Source organism: Macrobrachium rosenbergii, chromosome 28 (assembly GCF_040412425.1).
Source record: "Macrobrachium rosenbergii isolate ZJJX-2024 chromosome 28, ASM4041242v1, whole genome shotgun sequence".
In the NCBI taxonomy this organism is placed as follows: domain Eukaryota; kingdom Metazoa; phylum Arthropoda; class Malacostraca; order Decapoda; family Palaemonidae; genus Macrobrachium; species Macrobrachium rosenbergii.
Window position 1 is genome coordinate 3,692,511 of NC_089768.1, and position 15,298 is coordinate 3,707,808.

The following is a 15,298-nucleotide window of genomic DNA, read 5'->3' on the forward strand; positions in this document are numbered from 1 at the left end:
TCTGTGACCCACCTCTCCCGAGCTGCCATTGGCGGTTCCGGACCATCACCAGTAGTGTCTGCTGCTGATCCAAAATTTTGTCTCAAATTTCTAGAATTATCTGCTGAGTCCATTTCGAAAAGAAAATCACAAAGCTCAGCCAAAAATGTGCAACCTTTAATATCTACCGTTGGGTGACTTAATGCTGAACATTTCGGGCTAGTTAGGATTGCATGCCTCTGGAGAAATCCATAATCTTTCTATGGAATGATTCCGCCCAGCATGCTTTCACCCCCTGGAGAAACGCCCATTGGATTAAAACGTATTCTTGAAGACATCTTCACGACTCCAGGATCCTTTGAGCAGTCTTCAGCTCCCAAAACATTCCGGGAGAAACGCCCAGTGGATTATTACGTCTTCATAAATTCTTAACGACTTCGGGATCCTGTGATACCGTTTTCAACTCCTGAACGGATTCCTGTCGGATCCAATTCCCTTCAGGGAATGTGCTAGTAATCTCCAAGAACGTGGGTTTCCCCCGAAGAAATCTTCGAAGCCTTTCGTTTCCAGAACCAGAAGCCTTCGGAATTCCCAGAAGCCTTTTGAATTCATCTCCAAGAACGTGGGCTTCCTCTCTTCTTGCACAATACTAAAGAACAGAGTTTTATGGAGAAGAAATCGGAGACGAAAGGCTTCGAAGAACCTGGAGATTGTCTTGAAGCTTTCGGAATTCCCAGAAACCTCCGGAATTCCCAGAAACCTCCGGAATTCCCAGAAGCCTCCGGACACGCAAACAAAGGCAGAAGGGCAGCCAAGGAAATTAATATATAATAGATGTGTTGCATCGCAGGACATGTTAGCATTCACAGAAATAAATAAAAAAAAATTAAAAAAAAAAAAATTTTTAAACATGCTTTTATTAAAATGCACTAAAGTGTAACAAATCATTTTTTGAGACACCAGGATTTTCTTACAATTGATCATGTCTACAAAAATAAAAGCGTGGCCAGCAAACATGTAAGATGCTACAAGAAATATAAAAAAAATATTTCTTTTTTTGTAGCATTTCCTTCCACGTTTGGGGCCCACGCTTTTATCTTTGCAGACATGATTAATTGTAAGAAAATCCTGGTGTCTCCAGAAATTATTTTTTTACTGTTTAGTGCATTTTAATAAAAGCATGTTTTAAACAACATTTTTTAGTTGTTTTATTTTATACTTTTTAGTTTTGACAGAAACTGTAACCTATTTATAATTGTAGTTTACGAAATGCATATCCGTTTATGGGGAGGGGAGGGAGGGAAGAGGGAAGGGAGGGGTAGCAAGAAGGTAAAGGGAAAGGGAGGGGATGGAAGAGGGAAGAGGAGGGGAGGGGGGAGGGGAAAGAGGAGGGGAGGGGTGGAGGAGGAACGGGTAAGGGAGGGGAAAGTGGAGTGGGATGGAAGGGGAGGGGAGGACACAGCTAATTTAACACTTGATCATGTGCTCTGGGAGGAGGGTGGGGAGGGGAAGAGGGAGGTAAGGTGTATTTGGAGGGGGATGGAAAAGAGAGGGAGGGTAGGATACAGCTAAATTAACACTTGATCGTGTACTCCGGAACGGGGAGGGGGAAGGGGAAGGGGGAGGACACAGCTAAATTAACACTTGATCTTGTGCTTTGGAATGGGGAGGGGTAGGGGGATGGGTGGGGGAAGGTGATGGAAGAAGGAAGGGGAGGGGAGGACACAGCTAAATTAACCCTTGATCGTATGCTTGCGGAGGGGTAGGGGATGGGGAAAGGAGGAGGGGAATGGATGAAGGAAGGGGAGGGGTTATATAGAAGATAGATTCTACCGAGTCAAAGAAGTTGTGAAAAATCTGAAGAGTTTCATACAAATCCTGAGATACTGGGAGAGGTCACTGTAGGGTCACTGCTGACCTACTGATCATGTAAGGTTGCATTGTCACCGGGATTGAGTAACCATGCAATATTTCAAGTCCGTCGGACGAAGGGAACAGGTCGAAAACTGAGTTACAAGATTTAGCCCAAACAGACGCAGAAGTCAAGTTAAATAAAAGCATGTAAAAAAAAGGAGGTTTTTAAGATAATGATGCAATTACATTTAAGTTATGCCTTATAAAAATTATCATTGTGTTGTTTGCATAAAAAATTGCAGTTCAAGTTTTACCACTTACTGTTGAAACTTAGACAAGAGAGATTGTACTTTTCCACAGGTTGTGGTATAGTTTTATGTATTCTTTTTAAATTTACGTAAAGTGGAAATGCGTATTATATAGAAGAAGGATATTATGTTTTGTTGTGTTTGTATTTAGTAATGAAAAGCATCGTTTTGGCTGTTTCGTGTATTTAATTGTAAGTGTACGGGTAATAGTGCTTAACTACCAGGTATCGGTTGTTTGTCCGGTGGTTAGTCGAATGTTTGGTGTTGGCCAAAGACGAACGTGAAGTGAGCCTTGGTACAGTGTGGTTCAAATAGAGACTCAAGAAAAGGGAATGCAGCCATAGTTGTCGGTGCCTTCAAATCCACTTAAGTATTCCTTTTCATCTCAAAGTGCATTTAGGAAAATTCCTTTAGGAGATATGCATATCCAAATGTAAGGAGAATTTCTTGAGGTGTGCTTTGGATGAGGGTTACGAAGTAGAGATTGTGCTCATGCCAGTCTGATTCTACTGTATTTCAAGCTAGGAACATTGAATGCGCCAGCAGTAAGTTTATATCGCTTATGTTTCAGATTAAAATACGTAACACAAAGCAGTGATTTAATCGCAATTTGGATTAGCATATGAGTGAAGTAACCTGGGTGTCGTAGTATAAGACTTGGGCTACGATGAGGTTAGTACGTTTCAAATCGTTAAGGCTATACGATAACACTGACGGTTTGAAATACTCTACTTATTCTGAATGAGGCGGAATACATACATTCACATGTTGCAACAGTGAAATTACTGGAAACCTTTAACAAATCTCAGGGATACTGTGAAGAAAAGAGGCTACAGAAAAAAATAGATTTCATGGCGATGCTAAGATAATGTCTAGAATCTGTTATATTTATTACATCAGATTTATTAAAGCAGTATATCATTACCCAATATCAGAAATATAAGTCTCTGATAAATTGCTGTTGCGGCAGGACAGTAAAATCTTGTATTTCATTAGGGAATAAGATTTTTGGAAGGGAGTCAGTGCATGATGTCAACCTCATTTTCAAACTCACAGAGTGAAGCCTTTAGTAGACAAAAAACACCTATATTCATCTTCCTCTGTGTAGAATTTCAGTTTAGTATAAATGTTATCATTATTTTTTTTTTATCACTAACCAGTTATTTAATTCCAGGTGACGAATCATTTATTGTACTAGTAGACAACCCAGTTTTTTTATTTAACATTAATTGTATTTGGAAAAAATTCTTAATTATGATTAGGTATGATGCGTCTGTCTTTCAAACTTCATCCAAAGAATGGTTGCGGCAGATTTAATGAATACCTCTTTATTTCCCACAAAGTCTCTGACCGGTGCCAACAAAAATAGAATTTCTGAGCTCGGCCCCATGTCACCCGGTGAAATTCCATTCTTTCTTGAATTTCTAGGTATAAATATTGCTAAATATACCAGAGGAAAAAGCTTAGAGGAATGCTGGAGTTACTACCCCCAGATTGAGCACCTTCGATGAAGATGTCGGTATAACCAAGGGTGAGTGAAGGAATCACAACCACAGAGCCACACTCGATAGACATCCCCATGTCAATATCCCCGAGAAGAGTGAGGGGCCGTACCAGCGCCCGCGCTCCCCAGCCCGCCACGCGGCGACTCCAGCGCCATCTGAACTAATTCCATTTCTAGCACTTGATTTATGCGCTACGGTGTTTGGTTACCCTGTGTTTTTTCGGCTTATTTTGTATTTTTGCCATGGCGTCGAGCAGCTTCACCATGTCCAAGTTAAGTACCATCTTCTTTTGGGGTTGTCTTATAGTTTGTTGGCTGTCTTAGCCCGTAATTGTTATTATTCGTGGCTTTGTTATGACGCCTACGGGCGTCCCCAGCCAGCCATGTCCGCGAGGTTTACCCACTCGGCTTGTTCTGTTTGGGTTTTTCCTGGTCGGCTCATGCCTTTTGCTTCCCCATAGGTCTCATCCTGGTAGTTTTCTAAGTGGGATTATTCGGTTTCATTTAACGATAATGTTTTGATCCGTTCCTTAAGGTTCCCGTGATCGGGTTCCCGTTTGTTCCCGCTTAGTTTTCTCACCGGGATGTTTCCTCTGGACATTTTAGTTAATGATTATATTTTTATTCATTATTTTTGGCTGATGCTCGACATCATGCTACCTCTGCGTTGTCCTATTCCGTGGGGACGCCAGGCTCATCCTGTCGCTTCCTTCCGGTTAGGCTACGCACCAAACACGGTATATTTTTATATTTTTATTTTGTTTATTTCACACACACTTGGTGATTTATTTGGTTATTTTGTCACAGCCTAGTGTACGTTAGGCTTTTATTATTCTTGACCTCCTCCTCCCTTCCCTTGAGTTAGGTTAAGTGAGAGGTTGGGGTCAGCTGGTTGAGGGATTTCTGTTGTCGTGCCTTCCTGTCCGTTGTTTGGGTGTGGAGTGAGTCCCCATTCTCCTCCCTCTTCTTTTCGAAGGGGTTGAGCTCTGCTATGGGTATTTCTCCTCCACGAGCGTTATTCCTCCCTTACGTTCGGCTCTGGTGGGTCTTCGACTCGGAAATTCTCTCCCTGTTGTTCCCTTTTCTCTCCTTTCCCTTCTCTTCCCCCTCCCTTTTTTCATAGGCTACGTCTATGTTTTTAGGTGAGAATACAGAGGTCTTGGTCATTCTTCCCCCTAGGTGTAGGCCATGATTTTTGGTACCATGCAGTTGAGCGGGTGAGTTTCTCCCCAGTCTCCTGTTCACCTCTGCTCTGGCCTACTACCTTCCCTGTCCACTTCCACCCCCCCCCCTCCCCTGCCCTGTTTTGGGTCCAGCTTCTCGTCATCTTCTCTTGTGGGTGATGTCGGTGTCCGACTCTCACCCCATGTAGTGAATCTTTCTGGTTGAGGGATTCGCTCTCTCCCAGAGCTGGTTCCAGGTGACTCGTAGCTGGGCTCAATGTTTCGTTCACCCGCTCTCCTTCGATCGAGCAGGTTCTCGAACATCTCAGGGTTTTCTTCTCGGCCTTGTTCTTTGTTCACTCCGGCGTTCGAGATACTTTAGTTGGGTTGACTGGCGTTTACATCTGCCCCGGTGGATCTTGGTGTTTGGCAGCCTCACCCTTCTTTGGTTCTCTTCGATAAGGTCCTGAGATCTCCGGGGTGGGTGGTTCCGGACTCCGGGGAACGTAGTTTTATATTGTCTGTTAACCAATTATGTTACCATCTTATTGTGTTTTGTTTCCCGCGCTCATCCCGCCTGGGGACTAGTGTGTGTTTTATTTATGTCCCGGTTTACCCCGCGATAGATGTTTATTAGTTTGAATTTCCCGGCGGTTCACCCCGCCGTTGAGCGGAAATTTATTTATTATTATTATTATTTATGATGGTCATAGAGTCCGGTGATTTCACCCCTGGTTTTGCCGTTCTGTTCCTGGCATTCCTCGCGGTGAAGGTCCCGTCGATTCGGCCCCCTCGTTCCGCCGGTTTACTCCGGCAGTCGGCGGGGTTTATACCCAGCTTACCTTAAATTAAGTTACTTTTTAGTAGGCCCGTCTCTGATGAGGTTTTTTCATTCCGCCGGAGTACTCCGGCGATTTACTGAAATACCCTTGCCTACTTAGATTAAGTTTCTTAGAAAGGTTAGCTCATTTACTGTTTTCACTTACAGACTGTTCGCTGTGAGGAGCCCGGGTGTTCCGCCACTCTTCAGCAACCCTATGGCCATGTGGTGTGTCGGACCCACGCTGGTTGTGCGGTCCGACTGGATGATCTGATCGTGTGGCACCCGGAGGGCTGCGAGGTGTGCTTTGCTCTTTGCGGGTGCACCCAGGACGAGTCGGTAAGCTATTTGCTTTCCACCCGTATGTTAATTCTGCCTTCCATATTGCAATGTTTTGCAATATTTTGTAATTTATTTAGGTATTTCTTAGCCTCCCTTTGAACTCACCCCCCTTTTTTCAGGCTGACGAGTCCTCGAAAAAAGAGGCTCTTGAGTCCCTCCGCGCTTGGGTGGCTGGGTTTGGGAGGAACGTTCTGTCCGGGAAGCCATACGTCCTCGACGAGAAGTGGAGAGACCTTCTCTACCCCGGAGCCCGGATCGCTGCGGCCGTACCAACTGAAGTGGCCGCCCCCATCATTGAGCAGATCTGGATCGTGACCCAGCCACTTGTAGAAGAGACCCTCTACGCGGAGGTTTCCGAAGACGTCGCCGCTCTGGACCTGGACTTAGAGCCCATGAATACTGAGCAGGATCAGGTAGGTGGTGAGGTAAGTGAGGTAGTGGGGGCGGGCGCCCTTTTTGATTCCCCTTCTTCATCAACCTCTTCCTTTCAGGGCTTTTCCAAGTCTTCCATCTTGAGGGACAGTGCTCCATCTACTGTCCCCAAGTTGAAGACTTCGTGGAAGGCGAAGGGCTTTAAGTCCTCGTCTTCCCAGAAGGCATCCCCCTTTCCCCCGTCGAAGGCAAAGGTCTCCGCACCTTTGGCCTCCAGGAGTAAAGCTGGAACCTCGGGCAAAGGAGCGAGTAAGAGGGCGGCTAGACCCAGCCCTCCTCGCCAGCCTCCCTTTGACCCTGAAGCGTTCGCCGGGATGCTCTTAGCAAGGTTCTCGTCGGAGGTCGATTCCAAGCTTTCGAAGCTTGCGGACAGGTTGCAGTCAGGAGAATCTGATTGCTGATATGGCTCGCTCCGGCGGTGCCGGACCCAGTTATCAGATCCCTGATACTGCTTCCCTCCCTCCTTTTGACGTTGGAAACCCGTGGCGTTTTGCCTTACGTGCCATTCGCCATGAGGATACCCTGACAATCGAGGGTTTGGGCACAAGAGGTCTGGAGGAGCTGGAGTTCTTCCCTCCTGACCTCTTGCCCCCCTACCCAGGCTTCGTTAGACTGACGGAGGAAGCCTGGGTACGTTCTGATAAGGTCCCAAAGGAGACGGTGATCTTCCCTAGGGACCAGGCACAATCGGCTCTGCTTCGCACTCTCACTGAGTGGCAAGCAGATAATACGAAGCTCACTCCGTTCAAGGGGAACTATACTATGTTCTCCTTGGGTGACAAGTTACCCACTCCCTGCATGAATAAAGTTGCTTTGGCAACTGCTCAGGCCTGCTTTGAAGGCAAACCTTTGCCTCAGCTCAGGGAGACGGACTCCACATCCCTGGTGTTCCCGGGGGGTGAGGAGTTCTGGAGGGACGCCCCATCTACTTTCACGGTGGGTAAACTAGATGCTTCTTGTGCGTCCTCACAATTCAGTGAGCAGCTGGTCTCTAAATTCCTTGTGTCTGTCTGAGGCGGTGGCCGTCTCATGCACAGACGAACAACTCTTCCAGGTTCTGGCTAAATCCCTGCTGGCAGGTTTTCAGTCAGACCTGTTTGACTTCATGGTGGCTAAGTTGGAGTGCCGCAAATTCATTTTCGCGGATGCCACCATTCGCCATGAGCCTAATAAGCTCATGAAGAGCTCCATCTGGGGGACTAACCTCTTCCCAGAGGATGAAGTCTCGAGGGTCCTGGGTGAAGCTACTAGGGCTAATCAGAGTCTGCGAGCGAGGTGAGGTATTTCCGCCTTCAAATGGAAAACTCCCGAAGCTGGTGGTTCCCAGGCTAAGTCGGGGAAACGCTTCAGGTGAAGGAGGCCTCATCCCCAGACAGTGGTTCAAGCTGTCCCAGTCTCGGCGGTAGGCCAACCTCCACCTCCAAGGCTCAACCCCACCAATACGTGCTGGTTCAACCAGCCCAACCTCTTGCTGCACCATCGTCGTCTCTTCTCCAGCGCACAACTCCTCCTATGAGGGCCATGGGGTCTTTCACGGCCTTAATAGAAGTGCAAGGGGAGGCAGGGGTCGCGCCCATACAGAGGTAGGCCTGGTTCCGCCTCTCGAGGACGATCAGGCCGTGGTAGAGGAAGCAAGCGCTCTTCCTCCCACTGAAACCAATCAGGTAGGTGGTCGCCTCTACTGGTTCAAGGACCAGTGGACCTTCAGCCCTTGGGCACACAGCATTGTGTCCAAAGGTCTGGGTTGGAGCTGGATCAAGGATCCCTCTCCTTTGACCAGGTTTTACCAACCCCCCTCCAAAACTCTACAGGACTTTGTAACAGAGCTTCTCAACAAGAGAGCAATAAAGAAAGTAAGGCACCTCAAATTTCAAGGCAGGTTGTTCACAGTCCCGAAGAAAGATTCCGACCAACAAAGAGTGATTCTAGATCTATCACGTCTAAATCGCTATATAAGATGCGACAAGTTTCGCATGCTTACGGTAGCTCAGGTACGGACTCTACTTCCGCGTGGAGCCGTCACCACCTCTATCGATCTTTCAGACGCTTACTATCACGTCCCGGTTGCTCTGAACTTCTCTCCCTTCCTGGGTTTCAAACTCAGGAAACAAGCCTACTCCTTCAGAGTCATGCCTTTCGGACTCAATGTAGCCCCCAGAATTTTTACGAAACTGGCGGAAACAGTCGTCCAACAACTACGGTCCCGGGGAATCTCCTTGGCGGCTTACCTGGACGATTGGATAATCTGGGCTCTGACAGTCTTGGAGTGCCGGAAGGCTACGGCCATAGTGATCAAGTTTCTGGAGTCGTTAGGTTTTCAGCTGAACAGGGAGAAGTCCCGCCTGACTCCGAAATCCCGGTTTCAGTGGCTAGGCCTCCAATGGGACCTGACTTCGTACAGGTTGTCCCTCCCGCCACCCAAGCGGAAGGAGATTGCCACCGCTACCAGGAAATTTCTGAGGGACAAAACAGCATCCCGCCGGTCTCAAGAGAGGATTCTCGGCTCCCTTCAATTCGCCTCAGTGACGGACCTGCTTTTGAAAGCGAAACTAAAAGATATAAACAGAATATGGCGGAGACGAGCCAATGTCAGGCTCAGAGACAGGATCTCTTCAATCCCGCGAATCCTGAAAACAAGACTCCGGCCATGGTCCACAGTCAGTGGCCTGTCGAAGTCGGTTCCACTTCAATTTCCCCCTCCGGCGTTGGTAATCCACACGGACGCTTCATTAAGCGGTTGGGGAGGGTACTCACCAAAACAAAAATTCAAGGTACGTGGTCCACAATGTTCCAACAGTTTCATATAAACACCTTGGAAGCTATGGCAGTGTTTCTAACACTCAAGAAACTTCGCCCCGCCAGCTGGATTCACATCAGGCTTGTGCTGGACAGCGCCGTGGTGGTTCATTGCATCAACAGGGGCGGCTCCAAATCAGGTCGCGTAAACCAGGTGATGGTAGCTATCTTCTCCTTGGCGAACAAGCACGGCTGGCATCTGTCAGCCACCCACCTAGCGGGGGTACGGAACGTGGTGGCGGACTCCCTGTCCAGGACTACTCCGTTGGAGACGGAGTGGTCTCTGGACGGGGACTCCTTCAAGCGGATTCGCCGCCGGGTTCCGGGCCTCCAAGTGGACCTGTTCGCCACGGAAAGCAATCACAAGCTTCCCTGTTACGTGGCTCCCAACCTGGACCCCCAGGCTTTCGCCACAGATGCGATGTCCATAGATTGGAATTGTTGGGAGAGGATATATCTGTTTCCTCCGATAAACATGTTGTTAAAAGTCCTACACAAACTCAGGTCATTCAACGGCCAATTAACTCTAGTAGCCCCCTATTGGCCGAAGAGCAACTGGTTCCCTCTATTACAGGAACTCAAGTTGCAGTGTCATCAGATACCCAAACCCAGACTGACCCAAGTTGTACAAACAAAGACTGTGTCAGCTTCCTTAAGAATTCAGAATGCACTGGTTTTATGGACTTTATAAAGTTTGCTGCAAAGAAGGGAGCAAACATTGACCCTGTCAACACTCTGTTTTTAGAATCAGACAAGAGAGATTCTACTCTCAGACAATACGATTCGGTAGTAAAAAAATTGGCGTCCTTTCTAAAGGCATCTGGAGCTCAAACTATGACAACCAACTTAGCAGTTACTTTCTTTAGGTCATTGTTTGAAAAAGGCCTTGCTCGGGCCACTATTACTACAGCTAAATCAGCCTTAAAGAAGGTATTTTTGTACGGTTTTAATATTGACCTTACAGATTCTTACTTCTCCTCCATCCCCAGAGCATGTGCCCGTTTGAGACCAGTAACTCGCCCTGCTTCCGTTACCTGGTTCCTCAACGATGTTTTGAAATTAGCCACTGACATTGATAATTCTCTATGCTCATACTTGGATCTGTTAAGGAAAACCATGTTTCTGATTAGCTTAGCTTCAGGTGCCAGAATTTCAGAGCTGTCGGCCCTCACTAGAGGAGGTGATCATGTTAATTTCCTTCCATCCGGAGAAGTCCTCCTTTCCCCTGATCATACGTTCTTAGCTAAGAATGAAGACCCTCAGGACAGGTGGTCCCCCTGGAAGGTGGTGCCTCTTCCTCAGGACCAGTCATTATGTCCAGTATTCACCTTAAAGTCTTACCTACAAAGAACTCCACAGTTTAAGTCGGGTCCTCTTTTCATCAGGGAAAAAGGCAGTACTCTTTCTTTGAATGCTATAAGACAACAAATTCTGTATTTTATTAAGCAAGCTAACCCGGATTCAGTTCCAAAGGTTCATGATATCCGAGCAGTAGCTACCTCCACCAATTATTTTTATAATATGGATTTTGCCGAACTTACCAAATATACAGGATGGAAATCACCTCTAGTGTTTAAACGCCAATATTTAAAATCACTCGAAGCTCTTAAATTTTCTACAGTGGCTGTGGGAAGTGTCATCTCCCCACCTTAATTATCCTTATCCCTTTCCTTCCCCCCCCCCCGCCCACCTGCCTCATTTATTTCACTGCCTGCCTTTCTGGATCGTTCATGCCTCGCTGCCTTGCTCCTCATACTCGATATTGGTTTATCTGATTATTGCTTGTCTTGTGTTTTGGAATTTGATATGTTACAGATTTAGATTTAGTCAGAGGTACTGGAGCGGTTCTTATTTTGCTTCATGTACCGTATATATTTTTGTCTTTCAATTGTATCTCATTGCCTTTAGGTTTACGTTTGTAATTACTGGTTATTCTATTGATTTGTAGGGGCCTTTTATTTCCCCTATTGTACTACATGTTTGTATTTGTACCATTGTTCCTAGGTTAAGTTTGTTATTTCATGGTAATCTTTGATGTGAGGTGTAATGTGCCACCAGTATTTACTTATAGTTAAGCCCGATTTTCATTGTTGAGATATTCTTATTAAATCTATTTGTCCATAGCATGTGTCTCTTTCCATTTACCTTTGGTATTTTGTTGCAGCTTTGCAGTCTTGGCATGATTCTCTGGCACTATTTCACCAGGTGACACGGGGCCGAGCTCAGAAAAGGGATTTTGACAAAGGAAAAATCTATTTCTGAGGGAGGCCCCGTGTCACCCGGTGACAGCCCCCTAGAATATTTTGAGGTACAGGTTCGCCCCCCTTCCTGGCTCATGCCAAGCCTGGGGGTGGTGCTAGTCTGGAATGAGTTCAGATGGCGCTGGAGTCGCCGCATGGCAGGCTGGGGAGCGCGGGCGCTGGTACGGCCCCTCACTCTTCTCGGGGATATTGACATGGGGATGTCTATCGAGTGTGGCTCTGTGGTTGTGATTCCTTCACTCACCCTTGGTTATACCGACATCTTCATCAAAGGTGCTCAATCTGGGGGTAGTAACTCCAGCATTCCTCTAAGATTTTTTCTCTGGTATATTTAGCAATATTTATACCTAGAAATTCAAGTAAGAATGGAATTTCACCGGGTGACACGGGGCCTCCCTCAGAAATAGATTTTTCCTTTGTCAAAATCCCTTTATTGTTAATCAGTTCTGACCTAAATTGGAACCCTGAGTATATTGTAACCCAAAGAATCACAAAGAAATGAACGAATGCCCTAAGGAAAAGAACGAATAGTATTAGCTAGAATATCATCAGCTAATCAGATAGGAATTTAAGCATTCAAATCAATAGCTTTTGCATGTTAACCTATGCTATGTAAAAATTTATGTGACTTTATCATTCTTAATTGTATATGCCAGTGTGGTTGACCATGTTATTGTGACACCAACTTAAGGCACATATGAAATTTCCCCTGCAATGTCTTCCTCATGGAAAGGCTAGGTCAGGATTCACTTCCATGACAGAAGAAAATGAGGCAGCTGGAGATTTGTTTCTGAACATTTGTCTGTGGCTCAGTAAAATGTTTTATGGAAATTGGGTAGTTTATTCTGGTTTTGAGATTGAATCTAAATTTATGTTAATTAGGATATGGTTCGAAATTACTTCATTCATATCTTTTGTGACATCTTGCATCTGATTTGTTGTAAATTAGGATTTTCTTTTTAATACTGAGTATTTGTTTGATTATGAGTTATGACCATTAATAACGATATTTTTCAATTGAATGCCTGTACATTAATGACTGCAGATCACTCACGGTATGAAAATTTTCACTCTATATTGATAATTTTTTTTCTTTCAGTTACGTCTTGATTATGGAGGTGGTGACGTAACCCAAGTATTTTACTGGCTTTTGAAGAAGTGTGGTTTCCCACATCAAGTTAATCCAGATGACAAGCTCGATGCTATGCTCCTTAATAAGCTTAAACACGAATTCTGCCACGTGAATCTTGTAAGTACCTGTAGATGGGTGTCACAATTATGATCTCCTGAAACTGAAGTTCTTTTTCATTGCTTTAAATTCACTGTGTTTATTGGTCTCAAAGAAGGGAGGGGAGGTCTGTAGGATAGGATCCTTTGATAGTGTCTCGGATATGGCAAGTACAGATAAACGAGAGATTAGTGTTTGTATATATTTGTGTTTGTGTGTGTGTGCACAGTGATTTTTAAATTACTTACCCTGGTGCACAGTATTATTAACTCAAATATTTGATCTTTGCATCTCCGGCCTTTCCTAAGACTTTCAGTTAAAGCACCGTACTCATATCTTTCATTTATCACCTCGCAAAAATATTCCACCCAGTATTGTCTTTCTTCTTCTACTGAAGTTGTTATTGACTCATCCTCCATTTAACACGCATTTTTCTCCCCCTCTTTTTTTCCCATGGTATTTCAGTAATAATTCTGGGAATACATTGACGGTAGTGCCTCTCCCTTAGTGCATGCTTTGTCAACATCACGAGCCTGTTTCTCAAACTATTGTCTTATCTCTTTGTGATCTTTGTTTACGTTCTCTATCTAGAGTTAATTACTTAACACATTTTACTTTGTGCTCTTCATCTCCTCCCTGAAAGTTGTCTTCAAGTACCTTGTGCTCTTGTGTATTCTTTATTGTATTCCAGGTCTCATCTGATATCCAAGGTTTCTAGCTTGTTACCCCATATCCTAGTGATTTTTTTTCCAGCAGACTGATGAACATTCTCGATGCTAACTCAGAACACTCGGTTGCAAAAAGCCTTTCGATGTTTATATTCAAAAAGCTTTCCTGCATTAAACCTAGTTACTCAGTTTTTTGTCGGATGTTTTTAATTTAAGTTTATTGTGGCAATGACAAGTTGGTGATTACTTCCAATACCTCTGTAGGTGCTACAATTCCAAAGTGTTCTTTTTCTCTCTCGTTTATCCAAAGTGACCTGTTGTTTCTGTAACTGCCATCGGAAGACGTCCACGTGCATTTATGGAATAAATATTGATACCAGATTCTTTTATTTCAGGGCAGAGTTTTTTAAACAGTGCATTCTTTATATCAGCCTCACTGCATACGTCATTTAATATCTCTCACATAACAACTAACTGGGAAAACACAGTCTGAATTCCAATTCTATTATTTGTACTTCCCAAATCAGGATATTTCGTAGAAATATTTTAACAGTACCAAGCAGTATACCCAGAGCTTTTCTTCAGTGAGTCCCCCATCATTTTATTTCATCTGTTATTGTATTCAGAAGATTTTCATCCTCCTCCAAATCGAAATCAAAATTCCAGAATATATGTATAGTCGAACATATTTCTAGTACTACCTCCCTTTCATATGATAAATATGTAGGCCTGTTTCTTTTTAATTTCATGTCCACTGTCAGATTCTAAGATGTTTCTTCAGTTGTTACGCAATTACATTTTTAACTATTTACTGCCTTTAATTATATTGCTGACAACGACTATTTTAGCTTAGATTTAAGAGTCATGATTCCAAATAACTCATGAAAATCCAGATTTGATGTGAGTGGTCAAGGTTATATGAAACTTTCATTATGTTATATAAGGTAGTGATTGACTTATATAGATAAAAATTATTCCTTTCTGAAACTAGAAGATTTTGTTTTAGGACATGTTTTGGATAACAGTCGCACTGCTAATTTAACATGCTGTCTTTTCATTACTCATATTTAATTATCATTTTTTACTTTTCAGACTAGACCATGTTCTGATTTAGTTTCACATAATATATACAACCATCTGGAATACAGTTTCCTTGCTTAAAAAATATGAGCCAGTGAAATTTTTTGTAACTGCATATAGGTCTGTCAGCAAGAAATGTCTGAAAACACAAAAACTCCCAGATTTGCCTTTTGAATTTTCGAAAGATATCGTATTTTCAAGATCATCAGCTTTACATGCTTTCCATACGCGAATATTGACAGCTCTCATATCATGTACATCTGACACAACAGCATAACCTCCAACCTCTGTTGTTGATCCTGCTTCTGTCAACACTTCATGCAGTTCAGTTTGATCTATGAAGAACAAATTGGTTGTAGGCCACTTGCCCATAAGACCTCGTGATCTGAACTTTTTGACACTGTCTGTATTGTACATTCATTCCTTCATCATAACTTCATTCTTCACATCAGCGATGAATCATCTCCGAATACGCTTGCTGGCTGACCTAGTCTTTGTAGACCGTGATTCTGATAGATTTCCAGCGTATTCAGGTACCGACCTAATCGATTGGGAACAATTGATATGACAGCACCGGAAGCCACCCCTCCCGTGTCCCAGACCTAATAGGGTCGGGATAGAATATAATACAGTAACTACTGGCGTACTGAAAAACTTATTGTGCTTTGACAAGCTTGTTCGTATTCTGTGAGGTTGATAGTCACACACAACCTTATAACGCCAGTCTAAATAATCAATCGCACGAACCTTTAAAATTAAAACTTCATTTCCCTCTAATAATTCCTTTACCTCTCTTTAAATTTTTAGTTACAATGACCAAGGGATTTTAATTTAACTCCTTGTATATTTTGATTATTGAAGCA

At 44.1% G+C, this 15,298-nt stretch overlaps 1 protein-coding gene across 2 annotated transcripts in view; it reads left to right on the forward strand.

Moving 5' to 3' along the window:
• The window catches only part of Arp8 (Actin-related protein 8), a 125,459-nt gene that overhangs the window by 93,540 nt on the left and 16,621 nt on the right, over positions 1 to 15,298 (forward strand). For both annotated transcript variants that reach the window (XM_067129902.1, XM_067129903.1), the window contains one exon: positions 12,559 to 12,708. In XM_067129902.1, the coding sequence (XP_066986003.1) occupies positions 12,559 to 12,708 (150 nt within the window). The remainder of the gene's footprint in view (positions 1 to 12,558; positions 12,709 to 15,298) is intronic.